This window comes from Leptopilina heterotoma, unplaced genomic scaffold (assembly GCF_015476425.1).
Source record: "Leptopilina heterotoma isolate Lh14 unplaced genomic scaffold, ASM1547642v1 Lhet_329, whole genome shotgun sequence".
NCBI classification, from domain to species: Eukaryota; Metazoa; Arthropoda; class Insecta; order Hymenoptera; family Figitidae; genus Leptopilina; species Leptopilina heterotoma.
Window position 1 is genome coordinate 301,464 of NW_025111021.1, and position 23,747 is coordinate 325,210.

At 26.9% G+C, this 23,747-nt stretch overlaps 2 protein-coding genes across 3 annotated transcripts in view; one reads left to right on the top strand and one right to left on the bottom strand.

The window, feature by feature from the left end:
* LOC122504992 (myosin heavy chain, non-muscle) overlaps positions 1 to 18,101 on the top strand; it is a 53,366-nt gene extending 35,265 nt beyond the window's left edge. Inside the window, exons 4-10 of one of the 2 annotated variants that reach the window (XM_043616384.1) lie at positions 4,062 to 4,085; positions 5,837 to 5,929; positions 6,507 to 6,669; positions 7,735 to 9,071; positions 9,146 to 12,681; positions 14,624 to 14,716; positions 15,524 to 18,101. In XM_043616384.1, coding sequence (XP_043472319.1) covers positions 4,062 to 4,085; positions 5,837 to 5,929; positions 6,507 to 6,669; positions 7,735 to 9,071; positions 9,146 to 12,681; positions 14,624 to 14,716; positions 15,524 to 15,650 — 5,373 coding nt within the window. In that variant the 3' untranslated portion in view covers positions 15,651 to 18,101. The remainder of the gene's footprint in view (positions 1 to 4,061; positions 4,086 to 5,836; positions 5,930 to 6,506; positions 6,670 to 7,734; positions 9,072 to 9,145; positions 12,682 to 14,623; positions 14,717 to 15,523) is intronic. The other variant, XM_043616385.1, reaches the window with a different exon arrangement.
* LOC122504996 (26S proteasome non-ATPase regulatory subunit 10-like) lies at positions 18,097 to 21,356 on the bottom strand. Its single transcript, XM_043616389.1, has 4 exons — positions 21,164 to 21,356; positions 21,001 to 21,099; positions 20,288 to 20,576; positions 18,097 to 18,481 (listed from the first exon to the last, which is right to left on the bottom strand). Exons 1-4 carry the CDS (start codon positions 21,272 to 21,274, stop codon positions 18,282 to 18,284), a joined length of 699 nt encoding a protein of 232 aa, XP_043472324.1. The 5' UTR covers positions 21,275 to 21,356; the 3' UTR covers positions 18,097 to 18,281.
* Between the last annotated feature and the right edge of the window lie 2,391 nt (positions 21,357 to 23,747).

Genomic DNA, 23,747 nt, shown 5'->3' on the forward strand with positions numbered 1-23,747 from the left:
TTCCAGATTTTGAAATCTAATTTTATAACACAAGATAATTTATTTTTTGTGTTTTTTATTTCAACTCTTCATTTCATATTAAGAAAAATTCACTATTATTCATTCAAAGGTAAATTGAAAATGTGTCGTGAGACAAATTTTCAATTCGCCTTTGAATGAATAATAGTGAATTTTTCTCGGTTTTAGTTTATTCGAATTTCTCTATATTTGTAATTTTTTATTCTTTTTTTATTTTGTTAATATTTTTAAGTTTTTAATATTGCTGTTAATTTTCAATTTTAATTTTTTGTCGGCAGGAAAAATATCAACTGCATATGAACTTAAATTTTAAAAGAAGCAAATAAAATTTTTAATTTCTATTCAACTTTTTTTTTGCACCATTAATAAAGGATGGAATTAAAAAGAAAATTGTGAGAATCCATCTGGAAATTAATTATTAAGTAAATTTATTCCAAAAGTGATTAATTAATCGACATCATAAATATTCTTCGGGGCGTTAAATTGTGAGAATTTTTGCCGCATATTATACGTTTAATTATTGTCGGTAGCTTAATGATTCGCAATTCTAATTGGTTTTCTTAATCAGAGATTTTTTTCTTTCTTGATTGTTAGAAAATTGTCAATTTTTTTTTTAATCGACACGATTCCCTTATCGTGCGTCTCAGCTGTAGCATTGAATTACCTCTTGCCTATGTGAAATTCGATAGTCTGTTTAACTAACTACAATTCAAGTCTAGAAATACCAGGCGTCATATTGTTATAAATGCACTCGTTAACGAATATATCGCCAATAGAAAATGATTGACGATATAACATTTTATAAAGCTTGAGATTGTCTCGTTTGATTCGACAAATCGACAATTCGACGCTAAATGAGAATAGAAACTCGAGTCTCTCTCTCGAAACCAATCTGATATCTTTATAGAATGATCCAAAGTTTGCTTAATTAACTCTCTTATTGAAATTTATAATCAATTATAATGTGAAGTGTTATTATTTCGCAGAAATTCGCGTGGATGGAAAACAAGAGATTTTTAATTTCAATATCTATTAAACTCGGGGAGAGAGAGATTATTTTATTTTTCTATTCGCAATTCTTTTTCGAAAAGGAATTTTTTTCTATTCGCAATTCTTTTTCGAGAAAGAATTTTTCTATTAGCAATTCTTTTTCAAAAAAAGAATTTTTCTAAAAATTAATTTTATTTAATGTTTGTAATTTTAATTTTAATTACATTTTCTCTTTCTGGAAAGTTTGTACATTTTGTAAATATTATCAATTTGAAAATAGTTTAATAATTAATAATGCGGGTCCAGAGATGGTTGATTCGTCATTTCATCAGATTCGAAGGACACGCGAGATTCACAAACCTTAACATAGTTTCGTTTACCATAAAGAAAATACTACTGAGCGTCGTTTATATGTCGATTAAACCAAATCGATTTATATATATTGTGACTAGTTTACGGAATTGCAAAATCGGCCTCGAAGGTCCTGTCCTCCAAATACATTTTATCTGTTTTAAACTCAACTTTATACTTATTTTTTCTTTTTTTTTCTTCTTCAAACGCCGAATATCAAGCAATTACTTCAATTAAATAACAGTTTTTTCGATTTTCTTCTGTTTTTTATTATTATTATTAAATTTATTATTATTATTGGAAAATAAGTTAACGGGTGCAATTATATTTTTTTTTCTTTAAAAAATAATTTTTACAACTTGCAAAGTAAACTAAAAGGTAGAATTGTCACAATCTGTCGAATAGAAAAATTATTTAATTTCACTAATAGAATTTTAATTCAAGAATTTTATTTCCATTTTCGAGAGAGATTGAAAATTAATAGTTGAGAAAATTAAAAATTTCTTAACTCACATGATATTAAATAGATCAAGTCTATAAAATAATTAACTCGGGTCGCTCCTAAGATTCTTAATTATTTCAATTATTTTCGAACCATAATAATATTTTTACGTGATTTATCTCTGTTTTTTTGTACTCTACGAAAGACCCTCGTAAAGATAATTCTCAATCTTGAAATTCCGAGAATCACAATCATTTAGATGCATAATTGGAACTTTCAATCAGTATTCGTATTTATTTATATGTCAATTTTTTCGAAAATGAAAAAAATACTAAAGTAAAGGCAAAAATATTTATTTACAGCGTTTATTTAAATTTTTACTAATTTAATTTTCTAAATGGTATTTAAAATTTACTCTACTGTGAAATTAATAGTTTCAATTAAATGATCGTTAAATCGTAACTATTTTGTAGTAAAAAAATACATTAGTGCAGCACTAACTAGTTATTACCACATTTGTTGCAAATCATTTACAACGAGATTTACAATAATAGGTATTTTTAAAACGGGAATTTTATATTCGGAAACAATTTAGTTTTCTCGATATGTACTTTCTTTCAAATTTCATTCGATTTAAATTATTTTCGACAGTAATTATTTTATTAATTATTAAAAAGTAATTAATTAATTTACTTATTTATTGACATATATTTAAACACAACTTGCCTTTTTTATTACTGTTTAAAATTTAATTATATTATAATAAATTCTTCTGGTTAATTAATTTTAATTTAATTATTTAATATTTAAATAAAAAATTGTCAATTAATTGCCAAATTGTTAAAGAATGCAGAGAATTTATTTTTGTTATTTGGATAGTTGTGAAAATATTTACAACGAGATATAAAATTGAATTCGATGACGACCAATTTTGACAGACTGATTAAATAAAGCAAAAATTAATGAAAAAACGTCGATACATAGTCTGTCGCGTTTTCATTCCATATTTTACGACTTTGAAACATGCACATTCTTGCTTTTATTGCTGAGCTAACTCAGCCGTTCTCTTTTACAAAATTCTAACGTTACTTCCAAAGTAGCAAGAAAACACACAACTAAAGAAAAGAAAACAAAAAAAAAAAATGAAGAAGAGACGAAAAAAAGTTTTTTAGGGAAGCCAAAAAAAGATTTGCAAAGAAAAAAAGAAAGAAACATTCCAAAGAAGGAAAAACAGTCAAAATTGTAGGTATTTTAGAAAAAAAAATGAGTCAAAGAGGAAATTTTACAAATTTTTGCTTATGGACTAAAAAAATCAAATGGAAAAAGTAACAATTCAAATTACATTCAATTTACGGAAAAATCGAATAAAATTCGATTCTTAGAAAAATTACATTAATAGAACCTGAAAAATATTTGGGAATTGTTGTATTTTTTTAAAAGTGAGAAACTGTTTTCGATTCTTTTTAATTTTCCTCTAAATTTACATTCTTTTATCGCGCAGGTTAGCTCACTGTATTTTTTTTCTTTCTTTTTTTTGGTTGAGAGACGTTTAAAGAAAAGCAAACATTCCAAGCTAGCAATTCATCGTTTACATATTTGCTTTTGAATAAACATTGTACGACTAATTAATTATTCCGCTTATTGCACGACTCCGGAACGAGATATATAAAAGGTCGGGAGAAAAAAATTAAACAAAATGTACAAATACAAACTGATAAGATTCACTCTCGTGAAGACAATTATTATTATTGTTACTATACGTATGTGCTTTTCATTGTTTCTTACCAATTAGTATACAGTCAACAATATTTATAATTGACGCAAAATTGACGATTAAGAAAAAAATATGATTATAGAGCTTAAAGTTTGGTTCATATTTTTTACAATGTTTTTTAATTTTTTTTTTATATTAAAGAAAAAAGGAAGTAAAAAAAAAGTTTTTCTAGAAAAATAATAGAATAAAAATAATTTATTTTATTTCTATTATTTATTTAAAAAATAATTTTTTACAATTTGCTAAGTAAACTAAAAGGTTTGATACAATTTAATATTTTTTTCTAGGCAATGAAAATTTTTGGAATCTTTTTTCGAATTTTAAAACATTTTTTTATTTTCATTAAAATTATTAAATCTTTTTATTAGAAGATAAGAGAAAATTAGAGATTAAAAAATAAACGTCTAGGTAAAGATTATTATTTTATTCTAATGTAAAACATTCTTTTATTTTCGGTGCTGATTTCTCGATGGCTGCATACTCCAGACTCCAAGTCCGGCGTTAATCATAGTAAGTCAACATTAATTTTCCAGAAATATTATCAATTTGCCAAAAACTGTTGATGACTTGTTTTTTGTTTCTATTTTTGCTAAATTTCTACTAATGCCTACTAACAAAAATGGTTTTGGATTTTATCAGGTGTGTTGTAAATTGTGAAAGAATGTACTTTTCATTTTTGATAATGAAAAATTTTTCGTGTTTTCTAATCGCTTTTTGGTACAAAATTTTGGTATAAATGATCCGTTATAATTAATTAATTAATTAATTACTAACATTCATTTTTTTTTTAATATAAATTTTTTTTTGCCATTTCTGCTGCCTTTGGATCCAGGGCACTGGAACATTAGCTGACAAGTTTGCGGTAATTAGAGGGACGAATTATTACGGATATTGGTGTGGTTCTCTTTACACTTAAACACTCTCATATTAAGGCTTCTTTGTTTAATTATTTTATGCTCGGGTTGCAGCTTTAACCCAGTTTATTTAAATTTCATTACTATTTTTTGCATTTTGAGAGTTTTTTGTGAGAAATATTTGTTTACGTGATTTGTTAATATTAGCACTGTGTACTTAATTTACTGATTTCAAAATTTACTGTATTTAATAATTTTTTACTTAATTTATCACTTTTTTTATATATTTTTTATTTTATTATTTTATTTATTTATTTTGTTTTTTACATTAACGTATATTTATATTAATAATAATTAATACAATAACTTTTTCTTTATTATTTATTTCTAACTAAACAAATAATAAAAATAGAACCATAATAATTATTCCTTCTGTTATTCATACTTTTAACACATTTCATTAGTATTTTATTTTAATTTTCTTGATATTGAAAAAATTAATCTTCTATAAAATTTAAAAACATCTTTTGTAAATTCTAATTTTTAACTAATGAAAAACTTATTTATTATTTTGATTTATTAGTGGGAAAAAAATCTTTGCTATCACTTCAGTAGGACTATAAATTAATATTTATTAATTGTCTAATAATAATAGTCGATAATTGTTATTAATATTTAATTATGTCAATTGATTTTGATAATAGAATTTTGTATTTGAAATTCTTGATAGAAAATTTTTAATGGTTATTATTAAATTTTTTTTTTTTTTTATTTAAAATTAAATTATTTTCATTAAAAATGGATAGAATTTACAAAAGTTTTTTCTTAATTATTGTAGAAGATTTAGTTTCTTTAATATCAGGAAAATTAGAATAAAATACTAGTAACATTTGTAAACAAATATTTTTTGAATATGTAAATAAATTAAAGATATTCGCAATAGATAATAAAACATCTGTTATTACTTGATGTAGTTGACATTATGAATAATGTATACAGTTCAGTTATTATGTGAAGTAGTCACCTGTTTTTCATAAATTCATAGTAAATTTTATAACCTTTTTATTCTCCTTGTAAAATAGTTATGTAGTCGATGATTTTCAAAAACTATTTCTAGTCAGAAAATTTTTTTCTATTTATTCATTATTATTTTTGTAAATGTAGAAAATTAGAAAATAGATTTATTTTTGCTATAACCGTGTGCAATTAGAAAATAGTTATTAATATCGTTAATATTATTAACATAATTATAATTATTATTTTTATTAGGTATTAATATTATTAATTATTATTATTATTATTATTATTATTATTATTAATATTAATATTGTTATTGTTATTCTATTATTTTATTTATAAATAAATACTTACGGAGCTTTATAATAATTGTTTTCTTTCTTTTCGCAGGGTGAACTTGAACAACAACTTTTACAAGCCAATCCTATTCTGGAAGCATTCGGAAATGCAAAAACCGTCAAGAACGACAACTCTTCACGTTTTGTAAGAAATTTAATACTTTGAAATTCAAACATTAAATTTGTTTTTAAGTAAATTCTTCAAACCTTCGCAGCATTTCTTCAAAATGCACGAATTTTTGCACAAACTTTACAGTAATAATTAAATTTTAATGAATTTTTGTAGTTGAAAAAAATTTAATTCAAAAAAATTATTTTATAAACTATTTTGCAAATTAACAAGAATTAAAATATTGGAAATTGGTACAAAAAATAATATCTTGAAGTTTAATTTTTAAGAATTAAATTTATACACAACGATAAAAAAAATGATGCCAAAAGGTTAACTGAGTCTTTATTAATATAAAGTGGATGAATATTTAAATTTTCTTTATTTGTAGTTATTTTAGAAATTCTTTTCGCTTAATATTTATGAGTAAAATTTTTTAATTTCTTGTTAGATATTTCAATGTAAAAACTAAAATATTTACAAATGAGATGTTTGCTGAACTATTTTTATTACAAATTTTTTTCTAATTCTTGATTTTTTACAATTTTTTCAATTCTTCTTTATATATACTTTGAATAAATTAATAAGAATAATAAAATTATTTTGCTTTCAGGGAAAGTTTATTAGAATTAATTTTGACGCTTCTGGTTACATCGCTGGCGCAAATATCGAGACGTATCTTCTTGAAAAATCTAGGGCAATTCGACAAGCCAAAGATGAACGAGCGTTTCACATATTTTACCAATTGCTTTCGGGTGCATCACCAGAACAAAAGAGTAAGTTACTTGTTAAGTATATTTTAATCTAGTGGAAAAGATAAAAAAAAATGAATCTAGTTAAACGGTTTAAACAAAAATAATATTGAATTCAATTTTAACTTTTCGATTAATTAAAATAAAATTGCACCAATTTTTTTTTATAATTTTTGTTTAATAATTTTGAATTTTATAATTAATGAAATTCTAATTTAATGTTTTTGAAGATTAGAGAATAACAAAAATAAATTAAATAAAATTACTTTGCATAAAGCTTTGTTAAAATTTTTGAAAATAATTGAATTATTATAAAGAATTTTATTGAAATTCTTGAAAATAATTGAATTCATTTAAGGAATTTCATTAAAATTTTTAAAAAATTGAATTCTTTAAAGAAATTTAATTAAAATTATATTAAAAATAACAGAATTTTTATTAAGAATTTTATTCAAGTTTTGGAAAATAATTGAATTCTTTCAAGAAACTTTATTAAAATTTAAAAATCATTGAATTCTATAAAGAAATTTTATTAAAATTGTATTGGAAATAATTCAATTCCCCTGAAAAATGTTATTATTTAAAAAAATAATTGAATTCTTTGAAGAATATTATGAAAATTTTTGAAAATAATTAAATTATTTCAAAGAAATTTTAAATTCTTTTGAGAAATTTAGTTAAAATTGTATTAAAAATAATTGAATTCTTTCCAAGAATTTTGTCTAAATTGTATTAAAAATAATAATTAAATTCCTATTTACAAAGAATTTTATTTTTTAACAAAATAAATGAATTCTTGCGAATAATTTCATTAAAATTTTTTTGTAAATAATTGAATTTTTTTTAAGAATTTCTTGAGAATTTTTAATAGTAATTGAAGTTTTCTTGGAAATATTATTAAAATTATAATGAAAATAATTAAATTCCGGAGGGGAATTTTATTTTTTATGAAAATAATTGAATTGTTTTCAAGAATTTCATCATTTTTAAAAAAAATAATAATTAATTATTTAATAAGTGAATTTGTTAAAATTTAAAACTTGATATTTAAAATTCCAAATAAATCTAATGATATACTTATTTTTGCAGAGGAATTTATCTTGGAGGATCCGAAACATTATCCATTCTTATCGAATGGAGCGCTTCCAGTACCCGGCATGGACGATTCCGCCGAATTTTCTGCAATTGTGAAAGCAATGAACATAATGGGAATGACGAACGAAGATTTTGCCTCAATATTCCGCATTGTCTCTGCAGTCATGTTATTTGGTTCGATGCAATTTAGACAGGAGAGAAATTCCGATCAAGCCACACTTCCCGATAATACAGTTGCCCAAAAGATTTCCCATTTATTGGGTCTGAGTGTGACAGAAATGACGAAAGCCTTCCTAAAGCCAAGAATTAAAGTCGGCCGCGATTTTGTGACGAAAGCACAAACAAAAGAACAAGTGGAATTTGCAGTCGAGGCAATATCAAAAGCGTGCTACGAAAGAATGTTCCGTTGGTTGGTCAATAGGATAAATAGATCACTCGATAGAACAAAAAGACAGGGAGCAAGTTTCATTGGTATTCTAGATATGGCTGGATTTGAAATCTTCGAATTGAATTCATTTGAACAGTTGTGCATCAATTATACAAATGAGAAACTTCAGCAATTATTCAATCACACAATGTTTATTCTCGAGCAGGAAGAATATCAACGTGAGGGAATTGAATGGAAATTCATTGATTTTGGATTGGATCTTCAGCCGACGATTGATTTGATTGATAAGCCAATGGGTATAATGGCACTTGTCGATGAGGAATGTTGGTTCCCGAAAGCGACGGACAAAACGTTTGTGGAGAAACTTGTTGGTGCTCATAGTGTTCATCCAAAATTCATGAAGACAGATTTTCGTGGTGTCGCCGATTTTGCCATTATTCACTACGCTGGAAAAGTCGATTACTCGGCTGCCAAGTGGCTCATGAAAAATATGGATCCACTTAATGAGAATGTTGTGAGTCTTTTGCAGGCGTCGCAGGATCCATTTGTTTGTCATATTTGGAAGGACGCCGAAATTGTTGGAATGGCTCAGCAAGCGTTGACCGACACGCAATTTGGCGCCAGGACAAGAAAGGGAATGTTCAGAACTGTCTCGCAACTTTATAAGGAGCAATTGACTAAATTGATGGCAACTTTACGCAATACTAATCCAAATTTCGTTAGGTGCATTATTCCGAATCATGAGAAGAGAGCTGGTAAAATCGACGCGCCTCTGGTTCTCGATCAATTGAGATGCAATGGAGTTCTCGAAGGAATACGTATTTGCCGACAGGGATTTCCCAATAGAATTCCATTCCAAGAATTTAGGCAGCGATACGAACTTTTGACTCCGAATGTGATTCCGAAAGGTTTTATGGATGGGAAGAAAGCCTGTGAAAAGATGGTATGTATTCGATTTTTTCATTCAGGATCCTGTCTATTTTTCTCTTGTTCTAAATTTTTTCATTTATTTTACAGATTCAAGCATTGGAACTTGATCCAAATTTGTATCGTGTGGGTCAGTCGAAGATATTTTTCCGTGCTGGTGTCTTGGCTCATTTGGAAGAAGAAAGAGATTATAAAATCACGGATCTCATTGTGAATTTCCAGGCGTTCTGTCGTGGCTTCCTGGCGAGACGTAATTATCAAAAACGTCTGCAACAATTAAATGCGATACGTATTATTCAACGGAATTGTTCAGCATATCTGAAACTAAGAAACTGGCAATGGTGGCGTTTGTACACGAAAGTGAAACCCCTGTTGGAGGTGACGAAACAAGAGGAGAAGTTGACACTCAAAGAAGATGAATTGAAGCAAGTAAGGGAAAAATTGGAAATGACAGTCCATGATGCCAAGGAGTATGAGAGAAAATATCAACTTGTTATCGAGGAGAAAATGATGTTAGCCGAGCAATTACAAGCCGAAGTTGAACTTTGCGCTGAAGCTGAAGAAATGCGGGCGAGATTAGCGGCTAGAAAGCAAGAATTAGAGGAGATTCTTCACGATCTTGAGGCACGAATCGAAGAAGAAGAGGAGAGAAGTTCGGCCTTGATTCAAGAGAAAAAGAAGTTGCAACTCAATATCAGCGATTTGGAGGAACAACTAGAGGAGGAGGAAGCTGCCAGACAGAAATTGCAATTGGAGAAAGTTCAGTGTGACGCTAAAATTAAGAAAATGGACGAAGACATTGCCCTTTCGGATGATACGAATCAAAAACTTTTGAAGGAAAAGAAACTTTTGGAAGAAAGAGCGAATGATTTGTCACAAGCACTGGCCGAGGAAGAGGAGAAAGCGAAACACTTGGCGAAATTGAAGACCAAACACGAGGCCACAATTGCCGATTTGGAGGAACGTCTCCTGAAGGACCATCAACAACGTCAAGAAGTTGACAGATCGAAGAGAAAAATGGAAACTGAAGTCTCTGACCTAAAAGAGCAAATATCGGAGAGAAAATTGCAGGTCGAAGAATTGCAACTACAACTCGGTAAACGAGAAGAGGAACTCACGCAAGTTATGACGAAAATTGACGAAGAAAGTGCAGCGAAAGCTCAAGCTCAAAAGGCCCTCAGAGAACTGGAATCCCAATTGGCAGAACTCCAGGAAGATCTTGAAGCGGAGAAGATAGCGAGAAGCAAAGCCGAGAAATTGAAACGTGATCTGAATGAAGAATTAGAGGCACTGAAGAATGAGTTGCTCGATTCACTGGATGTCACAGCGGCTCAACAGGAACTGAGAACTAAACGAGAACAGGAATTGGCAACTCTGAAGAAGAATCTAGAAGAAGAGACATCATCTCACGAAGCTATGATGGCGGACACGCGTCATAAACACACTCAAGAATTGACCGTTCTCAATGAACAGATGGACTCCCTGAAAAAGGTGAAGGCAACTCTAGAGAAGGCAAAGGGAACCCTAGAGGCCGAGAACGCGGACATGGCCACCGAATTAAGATCCGTGAGTGCCAATCGACAAGAGTGCGATCGAAGACGCAAGCAAGCTGAACAGCAATTAGTCGAGGTGAACGGAAAGCTCGCCGAAATTGAAAGAGTAAAACAAGAACTAGCCGAGAAGGTTGTGAAACTACAACAGGAGGCCGAAAGTGTTTCTCAACAACTAGAAGCCGCTGAACTGAAAGCCTCAGCTGCTGTTAAAGCTTCCACCACCTGTGAATCGCAATTCACGGAACTCCAACAGCAACTCGAGGAAGAGACACGGCAAAAACTCGCATTGAGCTCAAAGTTAAGAGCCCTCGAAAGCGAGAAGGAGACCCTTCACGATCAACTCGAAGAAGAAGAGGAAGCGAAACGAACCCTCGAGAAGCAAGTTCTGAATCTGAATATTCAACTCGCCGAGGCTAAGAAGCGAGCCGATGAAGAATCCGAAGCCGCAACCGCTCTCGAAGAAGCCAGAAAACGATGTTTGAAGGACATCGAAACTCTACAACGACAAGTGGAGGAACTTCAAGCTGCCAATGACAAACTCGACAAATCAAAGAAGAAAATTCAAGCCGAACTCGAAGACAGTACGATCGAGTTGGAAGTCCAAAGGGGAAAAGTCATCGAACTGGAAAAGAAGCAAAAGAACTTCGACAAAGTGTTAGCCGAGGAGAAGGCAATCGCAGTACAATATCTCGAACAGAAGGACAATGCCGAACGTGAGTCCAGGGAGAAGGAGACTAGAGCTCTGTCCCTAACCCGCGAACTCGACGAATTACACGAGAAAGTCGAAGAATTGGAAAGATGCAAAAAAGTCCTCCAAGGCGAATTGGACGAATTGGCGAATAATCAAGGAACGGCCGACAAAAATGTCCACGAACTCGAAAAGGCGAAACGAGCTCTTGAATCCCAACTGGCCGAACAGAAAACTCAGGTCGAGGAACTGGAGGATGAACTACAAATCACTGAAGACGCGAAATTACGACTCGAGGTCAACATGCAAGCACTCAGAGCTCAACTAGAAAGAGAGGTCCAAGCGAAGGAGGAGCAAGCCGAAGAGAAGCGTCGAGGTCTAGTGAAACAACTGCGCGATCTCGAAGCCGAATTAGAAGACGAACGAAAGCAACGCGCCGCCGCTATTGCCCAGCGAAAGAAAATGGAAGCCGACTACAAGGACATTGAACAACAACTCGAAATGCACAACAAAGTGAAAGAAGACGCTCTCAAGCAACTCAAGAAACTCCAAGTGCAAATCAAGGACTGCACAAGAGAAACCGAAGAAGCCAGAGCAGCTCGCGACGAACTTGCCGCAGCCTCAAAGGAAGCAGAACGCAAAGTCAAGAGTCTAGAAGCCGAACTCCTTCAGTCCAACGAAGATCTCACCAGCAGTGAACGTGCAAGAAGAGCCGCCGAAAACGAACGCGACGAACTGCAAGAAGAACTCAACAACAACGTCAACAAGGGAACATTGATGCTCGACGAGAAACGTCGATTAGACGCAAGAATAGCAACACTCGAGGAAGAATTAGAAGAGGAACAATCGAATAGCGAAATTCTGATCGATCGAGCCCGAAAGGGACAGATCAGTATTGAACAATTGTCCACCGATCTGGCGACAGAACGTTCGGCAACGCAGAAACTCGAATCGCAGAGGATGTTACTCGAGCGTCAGAATAAGGAATTGAAGGCTAAACTCGCTGAACTTGAGACTGCACAGCGCGCTAAGACAAAGGCAACAATTCAGGCTCTCGAATCGAAGATCAACAATTTGGATGAACAACTCGAGACTGAGGCTAAGGAGAGATTCGCTCAACAGAAAATCAATCGGAAATTGGACAAGAAATTGAAGGAATTGAGTTTACAGTTGGAGGACGAGAGACGCAATGCCGATCAGTATAAGGAGCAAATGGAGAAAGTTAATACGAGAATGAAGAGTCTCAAGAGACAATTGGACGAGGCTGAGGAGGAGATCAGTAGGCACAAGGCTCTTAAGCGAAAAGCTCAGAGAGAAATGGACGATATGATTGAATCGCAGGAAGTTTTGACACGTGAAGTTACTAATTTGAAGAATAAACTCAGGTAAATTTTCTTATCAACTTATAATTTTTTTACTTTAAGAATTTTTTAATTCTAAGAATTCTTTAATCAGAAGTTTTTCATAATTGACGCTTTTTTAATAATTTATTTGAGATCTCATTTATTTTAAGGATTAGCATCAAACTAGAAAGTGATTTTTAACATCGAACTAAAGTACTTGGAAAATTAGTTGGAAGTAAATTAATTTCAGTAAAATTGAAAAAAAAAATCGGTTGAATACTCTTTAAAGGAAATTATTTTGGTTGAAAATTTGTTTTGATAATGATAATTATTTAATTATTTCTGTTTTATTCCTGGTTAATGAACAATTGGAATTTTTATTCAATTTTTACAAGTAAGAGCTGATTTTGTTCTTTGAAACATTTTCTACAATTATGTTTTCATTTTCTTATTTCTTAATGGCTTTTGAACTATTTGTACATAAAATTAAAAATACAGAATTATAAAGAATGTTTCAAAAAGAAAAAAAAGTTCCCTTTTTGTAAAAATTAAATCAAAATAGAATTTTTTTTACTAACTTGAAGCAAATTTCAAATTTTTTTATTTTAAAATATCAACTTCAATATTTGAATGATATCAAATTAAAAATTAAAAAAAAATTCTCTTATTAACTGATTAATTATTAGTATCATTAGTATTCAATATTTTCTAAAATTTAAATAAAATTCTTTGAAACAATTTAAATATTTTAAATAATTTTAGTAAAATTCCTCGCAAGTTATTCAATTACTTTAATAAGTAATAAAATTCTGCTCAAGAATTAAATTTTTTTAATAAAAAATAAAATTTTTCGATGGAATTTAATTATTTTTAATACAAGTTTAATAAATTCTTTTAATATAAATTCAATTATTTTTAAAGATTGATATAAAATTCTTTTTAAAAATTCAATTACATTCAATATAATTTAAAAAAAATTTCTTCATAGAATTCAATTATTTTTATCAATTTTCATGAAATTCGTTGCAGAAATTAAATTATTTACTAAAATTTTGATGAAATTCTTTATTAAAATTTAATTATCATGCCATTTTTAGTCCAATTTTAATAAAACTCGAAAGATTTCAATTCTTTTTAAAACTTTTAATAATAATTTTCACAGAAATTCGATTAATTTGAAAGTTTTTAATAAAATTATTCGTAAAAATCCAATTATTTTCATAAATAATAAAATTCTTCTCAAAAATATAATTATTTTCATAAATAATAAATTTTTGGCAGCAATTCAATTATTTTCCTAAAAAACCAAATTCTTGATATTAATTCAATTATTTACCAAAATTTTGATGAAATTCTTCATTAAAATTCAATTATTTTCGTAAATAATAAAATTCTTGCCAGCAATTAAATTATTTACCAAAATTTTGATGAAATTCTTCATTAAAATTCAATTATTTTCGTAAAAAATAAAATTCTTGACATTAATTCAATTATTTGTTAAAATTTTATGTAATTCTTTATTAAAATTGAATTATTTTCATAAATAATAAAATTTTTGTCAGCAATTTTCATATTTTCATAAATAATAAAGTGCTTCGCATGAATTCAATTATTTTCATTACAAATTTTAATTAAATTTCTTTAACAAATTCAATTATTTTCAAAAATTGTAATAAAATTCATGTCAATTTTAAGGTGTTAAAAACTACATTCAAGTTTTAAATTACATCAATGTCTATTTTTTCATTTTTCTTCCTTTTTTAAATTTTATTACTCAATTTTTTTTTACTTTTATTGTTCTTTTTTTGCAAAAAATATTATCTTATTGAAGTAATTATTATTTCATCTAATGTATGTTAATTATTAGGAAAATAGTAAATTTTACTGAAACATTTTTTTTTAATTATAACGAGTTTATTTTTTTCGAAGTTGATGTATTTATTATTTTTTTTTTTAATTGGATACAATGAATGTGAATGCGCAGTGAAGTAGATCAAAAGACACAAAAGACGCATAGCAGATCGTTGGGTTCCTACCGTGGTTATTGGAAGGATGAAATTATAAACTCTTTTAACGTGTAGGTATTAAATTGTCATGGAAAACCCACACAATAGAATGTTTGCCTGAAAATTATTTTCCTAAATAGCATTGCATTTGTGAACCCTTTTTATTAATTCCTTTTTATCTTTAATCGAATTTGATTTGTTTAAGGTAGTTTACTAACGATTATTATTCAAAATCACAGTTTTTCCAAGGATATCAAATTGAGACGAAAAACGAATCAAAAGTGTTGCGAGGCAACACTTTTGATTCGTTTTTTGTCTCAATTTAATATCCTTAGAAAAACTGGGGTAGTAAAAATTATTTCTATAGATTAAAAATTGAAAAATTAAATTCCTGAATTAAAATTGAAAGAAATTTTTTATTTTTGTATTTATTATTTTACTTTTCTATATATAATTATTTTTGTTATTTTTATTTTTTATATATCTGAATTGTAAAATCTGTCCGGGTAGAGTAAATAATATTTTTTATACAGTAAATCGATAGTAAATCACTTTAGAAAAAATCGAAAAAATTTCCTATTTGATTAGTAATTATTCGTTTCGTTTTGTCATAAATTTCCTTAATAATTCGTACAGAAAATATCAACTAATCGAAACACGAATCCAGGAGAGAGAAAAAAAGTCATGTCTTTGTGTTCACCTGCATCTAATTTGTTTCTCCAATTAACCAAATTGACAATACCACTAGAAATCATTAAAAAAAAAAATTGTAATGTTTTATTTGTTTTCATTTGTTTTTTTTCTTGTCTCTTATTTTAAGCAAAATTATTAATCGAATTATTAATTAATTATTCTATTTTTCCCCCCCTAAAAAAAAGGCGTGGAGGACCACCAATCAGTTTGAGTTCATCAAGATTGAAACGTGGCTCAATGCAAACCGGTGGCTCGGGTGACGATTCAACAACGCAAGATGAAAGCATTGATGGCGAGGAAAATGCCAATTGAAAAACCAGACGTCTTCCGCTGCGGTTAAATCTGCGGCCAAAAAAACCTTTTTGAAAAACACACGGCATAATAAATTCGTCCAACGAATTTTCAAGAGTCTGGGGTCTCTTCTCTCTCCATAAGTTAACATTTATATAATGTATAGAAATAAGCGTGAGTCATTAGATTGATTAATCACTCTCGGTGACCAATTTTACAAAACAAAAAAACAAAAAAAAAAGTAATGCATATTTTGCGTGATAATTGGTCCCAAAAAAAATCATTTTTGAATTGCCGGTGCGATTTTGTTGGCAATGGGACAAAAAAGAAAAAAACAACGTCACGTCGCATGCAGGTGATAGGAATAAATTTTTTCTTTTTTTTTTATTATAGTAGTATTATTATACGATTTTTCCGTGAGATGCCATCAAACGAAGAAAGAAAAAAAAACAGAGTTTAATGAAAATGTACATAACTTTACAGCTTACTAACTGACCGTGGAGCGGTTTTATTACTGGCATGACTGTAATCATAAAACGAATCGGGAGTTTTAGGTAATGAGAAGTAATCGTGGGATAGAAAAAAGAAAACGGCAGATTTTGCTGCATAATTGAAATAACTGAATAACACTTTTAGGTAGTATTAAGACATTAATTATTATTGATACGTTATTATTATATTATTATTATTATTATTATTATTATTATATTATTATTATTATATTATTATTATTATTATATTATTATTATTATTTTATAACTATTATTACGATCAGCATCCTCCCACAAGTACTACAAGTAATTATTAATGTATTTTAATAATTAACTAATATTAATGTAAGAATCATCAAAAGTGAGAAGATAATGAAACAGAGCTGCCTCAAAGAGTGCAAGTTGGTTTCATTTTAAAAGGTTTAAAATCGACTCTTCTTCCTTTTTCTCAGTATTTTTTTAGCATTTTTTTTTGTTTTGAAATGAAAAAAAATCTGTCTTCTTTTGATTATATAGAAAAAAAATGCTTAGATTATTTTATTGCATTTATACAATTTTCTTTTCTTTTTTTTGGCATTATACATAATGTATACATGTATATAATGTATATAATATAAATTATATATTATATATGTTATATGTACTCAATTTTAGTCGTTAAGATTTTTTTTTCTTTCCATTCCTCCGTCTTTGGCACCGCGTGTTTCGAGAAAACGAATAATGTTACTTAAAAAAAAACCTGACTTTTCCTCGTATTGTACTTAAGCTCTTGATATAGTTTGTCAACACTTAACCTTTTGAAATGAAATGAATGAATGTGTCTTGCAGGCTCAAAAGTGATAGATATCGAGAATTTTCAATTTAAAAAAAAATGTACGAGAAAAATAATGAAACAAGTTCGATTTACTCAAAACTCAAGAAAAATTACGAAGATGCTAAGATCGTAGAGGAAAGAAAAAAAAAGTTTTTGTAAACTACCGATGAATTTTGAAAAAATGATGTAAAGACGGAATTTTATACCTGCATTTTTATAGGCATTTTATAAAATTCTTTTGTATTTCGAAAGTTTTTACAAGGTGTCACACCCGCAATGGCTAGTATATTTTTTGATGCAAGTAGCTACAAGCGAGAACACAAAATATTACAGAATTCAAAATTATACATATATTTATATTAAAATTTTCTTATAAAAATTTTTTTTTCTCAATGAAAAAATAGAGCCTTCGCTGTAACTCCAAGCTTCTTCAGAGTTCTAGGCAAAACTTTTTTTCTCAAAGAAACGGCAAATAATTATTATAAAAAAAAATACTGTTCTGTGAAACAGTGGATCTAGAACTTTTTCAGTATTTTTTTGATATCAAAAAAAGGAACTATCAGTGTGCATGCTCCTGGCGAAGAAATCCATCGATACGAATTAAAATGCTACTTCATTTTTAATCAAACTGATTTACAATTCTTCGATTAAAATTATTAATGTGTAATTATAACACAATTCGTCTGATTAGAATTATTAATACATTATTTGTATAATTATTATTTAAACGAAAGAATTGATTTTTAAATTGAATGAACTTGTGACAATCTTTCGCCAGGGTTTAGATCCAATAATTCGCAATCAGTACCATAAATATGTAAATACTTGACTGAATGTATTCGGGGTACTCACTTCTTAATATTGTACGCTTTGAATTTTCAAAAAAAAAAAAAAAATCAAAAAATCAATCTCTTACACCGCAATCGCCTTAATTTTTTTTTTATATAATATATACCGCTTGAAATCAAAATGAAAGGAAGTGGGCACTCCCAAGATCTGCGGGCAAGTGAGGGAGAAATGGACAGCGATTTAAGAAAAAAAAAATTACGAAATAAATTGAAAGAAGCGATGGCGTTTTTGATACATTTTATATATGGATTGAACATAAAGGGGTTGATTGCATCTTAAGTATACAAGAGAAAATATAATAAATGCTGAATACTGAAATTCTTAGAAAATTCTTTTATTTCTCAATAAATTTCTATCTTTTTTTTCTTTTGAAAGAAAAAAGTTCCAAACATTTTTTTTTGAAGATTTGGGTCGAAAATACAAATAGTGGATTTGATATGAAAATTGATGAAAATGAAGGTAATTGTTTATTTTTGAATAAATATTTATGTTTTGATTTTATTTTGTAGACTCGGACTTTTTTTGTATTTCTTTCAGTTGACGGACCAAGCCGAGAGAAGCGAGATCCAGAGGAGTTTTTTTCTCTTTATTCTCGGAGAAGACGTCGGCACCGTGAGCGACGAGTAATTTTGCTTCTTCTTGGCGATCTTCCTCGCAAGCCAAATGTAACGCAGTGTTTCCGTAAATGTCCTTCGCATCTAGAATTATTCAATTATATTTTTTATTATCTATCGAGAAATATTTATTTGGATCAGAAGGTAAAATTTTACTTAAATTCAGAATTATTTTAATTAAAATATACTTTGCAGGGAAAATAAAAAATTTATTATATTTTTAATTTTAATTTTCAATTTGATTTGAATTTTAAATCTGAATTTTTCTTAATTAAATTTTAATTTGAAATTTGAATTAAATTTTTTAATTTAAAATTTGAATCTGAATTTGTTTTTTTAAATTAAATTTTCAATTTGAATTTAATTTTTAAATTTAAATTTGGTTTTGGTTTTTTAATTAAATTTGGGTTTTCTATTAGAATTTTATATTTAAATTTGAATCTGAATTTGTTATTTAATTGAACTTTCAATTTGAGTTTGATTCTGAATTTGTTTTTTTAAATTAAATTTTCAATTTGAATTTGATTATGAATTTATTTTTGTAAATTGAATTTGATTTTGAAATTGAATCTGAATTTGTTTTTTTTAATGAATTTGACTTTTCAATTTAAATTTGATTCTGAATTTCTTTTTCAATTTGATTTTGATTTTTAAATTAGAATTTGATTATGAATTTGTTTTTTTAAATTGAATTTTAATTTTTTAATGTGGATTTTGAATTTATATCGAAATTTGTTTTTTTAATTGAATTTTCAATTTAAATTTGATTCTGAATTTGTTTTTTTAATTCAATTTTTAATTTGCATTTGATTTTCAAATTAGAATTTGATTATGAATTTGTTTTTTTAAATTAAATTTTCAATTTGAATTTGATTTTTAAATTTGAATTTAAATCTGAATTTGTTTTTTTTAATTAAATTTTCAATTTGAATTTGATTTTTAAAGTTAAATTTGAATCTGAATTAGTTTTTTTTTTATTTAATTATCAATTTAGGTTTAATTTTTTAATGTGAATTTGAATTTGTATCGGAATTTGTTTTTTTAATTGAATTTGAATTTTATTCTGAATTTCTTTTATTAAATTGAATTTTCAATTTGAATTTTAATCTGAATTAATTTTTTTAATTGAATTTGACTTTTCAATTTGATTTTGATTTTTAAATTAGAATTTGATTCTCAATTTATTCTTTTAAATTGAATTTTCAATTCGAATTTGATTTTTAAATTCAAATGTGTATCTGAATTGTTTTTTTTTAATTTTCAATTTAGGTTTAATTTTTTAATTTGGATTTTGAATTTGTATCGGAATTTGTTTTTTTAATTGAATTTGAATTTTATTCTGAATTTGTTTTTTTTAATTAAATTTGATTTTCAATTTGTTTTTTTAAATTGAATTTGATTTTGAAATTTTAATTTAAATCTGAATTTGTTTTTTAAATTGAATTTCAATTTGCAATTTGAATTTGAATTTGAATTTGAATTTGAAATTTGAATCTGAATTTGATTTTTTAAATTTTCAATTTGAATTTGATTTTTAAATTTAAATTTGAATCTGAATTTGATTTTTTAATTGAATTTTAATTTTCAATTTGAATTTAATTTTTTAATGTGAATTTTGAATTTGTATCGGAATTTGTATTTTTAATTGAATTTAAATTTTAAATTTGCATTTGATTTTAAAATTTAAATTTTAATCTGAATTTGTTTCTTTAACTATGTAAAGTTGAATTTAATTCTTTTAATTTGAATTTGAATCTGAATTTGCTTTTTTAATTGATTTGAAATTGATTTTAAAATTCAAACTGTGAATTTGATGTTTTAATTGAATTCGAATTTTAAATTGAATTTTGAATTTCGTTTATAGTGAAAATTCGTGAAACAGGAACTCACTTATTTTCAGATCTTTTTCGTGTTCGAGAAGATGTTTTACGACGTTTATATTCCCCTTGGATGCGGCTCTATGCAGGGGTGTGGCTCCTCTGACATCGGTGATATTGATATTTGCCCCATTTTCAAGGAGGGTTTCACAAATTTCAACCCAATTTTTCGAAGCAGCATATTGTAGGGACGAATGTCCTTCTTGCGTTTTTGCATTCGCATTAGCACCTTCTTTTAACAAAATTTTCACGACACTTTTACGACCTCCGGAAGATGCGAGAATTAGAGGCGTCATTCCCATCTGAAACATTCAATTTCAAAGTAATTTATTTATTTATAACATTAATTTTTTTATTCAGGGCTGAATTAACGACAAGATAAATTATTAATCTAATATAATTTTCATAATTATATTTTATTAATTTCCTCCTTTATTATTAATATTCTATTTATTTCCTTTTTTATTATTTATGTTCTATTTATTTCCTTTTTTATTATTTATATTTTTACTTATTTTAATTTATTTTCTTTTCTTTAAATATGTAGTTATTTCCAGGTTATTTCGAACGAAGAAGGGATTTGAATTTCCCACTCAAAATGAATGAAAGAATTTGCGAATCAAAGATGGCGGCCCCCTTGAAAGCATTGTCATTTGTCATGTCATGACAGGAAAGTGCAATTTAGTGCACAACTTTAATAATTAGTGGATTAATTGAAAAACTCACATCGTCTTCTGGATCAACTGGAAATCCAATGGAGAGCAAATAAATAACAAGATCTTCATGTCCTCCTAATGAAGCCCAATGAATTAGCATTCGTTTATTCTGCACAGAAAAAGGTAACATAACCAAAAAATTCGGAAGCAAAGGAGTTAAAAAGAATATTTACCTCGTCAGTTTCAGTTTTAAGATTCTGATTTTCATTTATTAGGATTTTTACAGCTGCAGTTTTTCCACGATAGGCTAAATCATAAACAGACGGTTCCTTTTGCGGTGGCATTTTCCTTTTTTATAAACTTTTCTTGTGTGTTTTCACCGTGTAATTTCGAATAATAACAATTGACAGTGCAAGGAAAGGAAGATTTTCACTTTATTCGCATTCTTTTCAATCGATAATAGAAAAAGAATATATAATGATTTAAAAATTTTCTTTTTTAATTTTTAAATTGTTTATTTAACAATAAGAACAATAGACAGTAGGAAACTAAAAATGATTGAAAAAAGACCTTTTTTTCTCTCTCTAAATTTATAATATATAAAATAATGAATTTCAAATTTCTGAATAATTATAATCTCCTGAAAAATTAAATTTTATCTGAAAAATAATTGTAATATTTTTCTTAAATTTTAAACTTTTCTAAAGAAAATAATTTTTTCCCCCAAAATGTGGAATTCTTTTTGCCATTTACTTGGCACGTCACTTTCGGGAGCATCCTAGACACACGCGATTATGCAAATGACTATTTGAAAACTCGTTCTAGCGAAATCTTTTATATTCTATGATAAAATGGATTGCCGGATCAAAAGAAGCTGCCATCTCAACTGGAAGCCGACGGATTGGTTTAAGAAAATTTCAAGGATATAGATCCAAAAACCAAATAAATTATCTCGTAGAATATTTTTAAATCTTATTATAAGTAGTTTGAAAAAACAAAGCAATTTTGAATTTTTTTTTCATTTTTATAAGTAAAACTTTTCTCCATTTTAATTTCTATTCTGTGCAGAATTTTTGAATGTAAATTTAAATCGGAGAAAATAATTATAAGCTGAAAAAAAGGAAAGTAATTAATTAAAATAATGAATTAATTTATTAGATTAATTAATTAAATTAATTGATTAATTAGGTAATTAGTTTTCTTATTTATAAAATAATAAAAAATATATTAATTAATATTAATTAATTATTTTAATTAAAGAAAATGTAGTAATTTAATTTTTTAATAGAAACCTTTTCTCTTTTGTTTATTTTTGAAAATTGCTTTTTATATTCTTGGAATTATTGTAATTTTTTGCACTATAATATTGATGGATGAAAGTCGTAAGAAAGTAATTATCCAAGTAATCGAGTAAAATAATAAAATCCGCCCTTCACTGAAAATGTACGGAGTTATAAAAAATTAAGACCCGCAATTAAGATGAAATACAATTTCGCTTCAAAGTATGAATTCTTATTGTTGAATCTAAAATTAATACTTTAAAAGTCTAGTCTACTTTTTTTTATAAGGAAAGAAATAGATTTACTTTTCTGGAAAAAGTACTTGTTCAATAATTTACGTTTTTGTGAATTTTTTATAATTATTGCTTCCCTACACAGTGTCTTTTGAATTTTTAATTTACAACTTGGATTGGGGAAATTTAATGCTAATTGTATTATTGTTAGGTAAATTTTTAAATAGTCACTTAAGCTCTTTTTTATAGAGGGGAAAAATTATTTGATATAATATAAATATAAATTTTGTTTAAAATAGAAAATAAAAAGAAACAATTTTTTTTAATATAGGCAACTTCTGTATTAAAAAAAATTTTGTTAAAAATATTGTTATATTTTTAATAATTTTCACTTTAAACTTTGAATTATTTAGTAATAAATTAGTAGAAATTACTATTTATTAGTCAAGTTTACTAATTGAAAAACAAAAAGTCATTCACTAATTCAAATTTGTAAACATTTTTAATAATTCAATTTTAGAGAGTTTATAATTTTGAATCTTAATTATTGCATAAAATTTCATTTAAATTATTAAAAAGAATTGAATTGTTTCGAAAACTTTTATTGAGATTTTTAAAAATAATTGAATTCTAATAAAAAAATGTAACGAAATTTTTTAAAATAATTGAATTTTTGAAAAAAAGTTTATAATTTATGAAACTAATTGAATTCTTGCAAAGAAATTTATTAAAATATTTGAAAATAATTCAATTCTTTACAGAAATTTATTGAAATTGTGTTGAAAGTACTTAAATTATTATAAAAAATTTCATCAACATTTTTGAAAATAATTGGATTTTTTAGGAAGAACTTCATTAAAATCATTCAAAAAAATTTAATCCCTGTGTGGAACTTTATTAAATTTTTTTTAAATAATTGAATTCCTGGCAAGAATTGTATTATTTATGAAAATTGAATTGTTTCAAAAAATTTTATTATTTATTAAAATAATTGAATTCTTGAGAAGAATTTGATTATTTTTGAAAATTATTGAATTTTTCAAGAAGAATTTCACCAAAATCTTTAAAATAATTGAATTTCTGACAAAAATCTTATTATTTATGAAAATTGAATTCTTTCGAAAACTTTTATTATTTATGAAAAAAATTGAATTCTTGAGAAGAATTTTATTATTTTTTAAAATAATTGAATTTTTCAAGACGAATTTTATAAAAATCTTTAAAATAATTGAATTTGTGACAAAAATTTTATTATTTATAAAAATTGAATTGTTTCGAAAAATTTTATTATTTATGAAAATAAT

What these genes read in the sequence shown, in the direction of transcription:
- LOC122504996 (XM_043616389.1), bottom strand. Translation starts at nt 21,274, where the DNA reads ATGCCACCGCAAAAGGAACCGTCTGTTTATGATTTAGCCTATCGTGGA. An exon ending in CAGTTGATCCAGAAGACGAT is followed by an intron (nt 20,577 to 21,000) that starts GTGAGTTTTTCA and finishes TGAATGTTTCAG; the next exon opens with ATGGGAATGACGCCTCTAAT. An exon ending in CGAAAAAGATCTGAAAATAA is followed by an intron (nt 18,482 to 20,287) that starts GTGAGTTCCTGT and finishes GAATAATTCTAG; the next exon opens with ATGCGAAGGACATTTACGGA.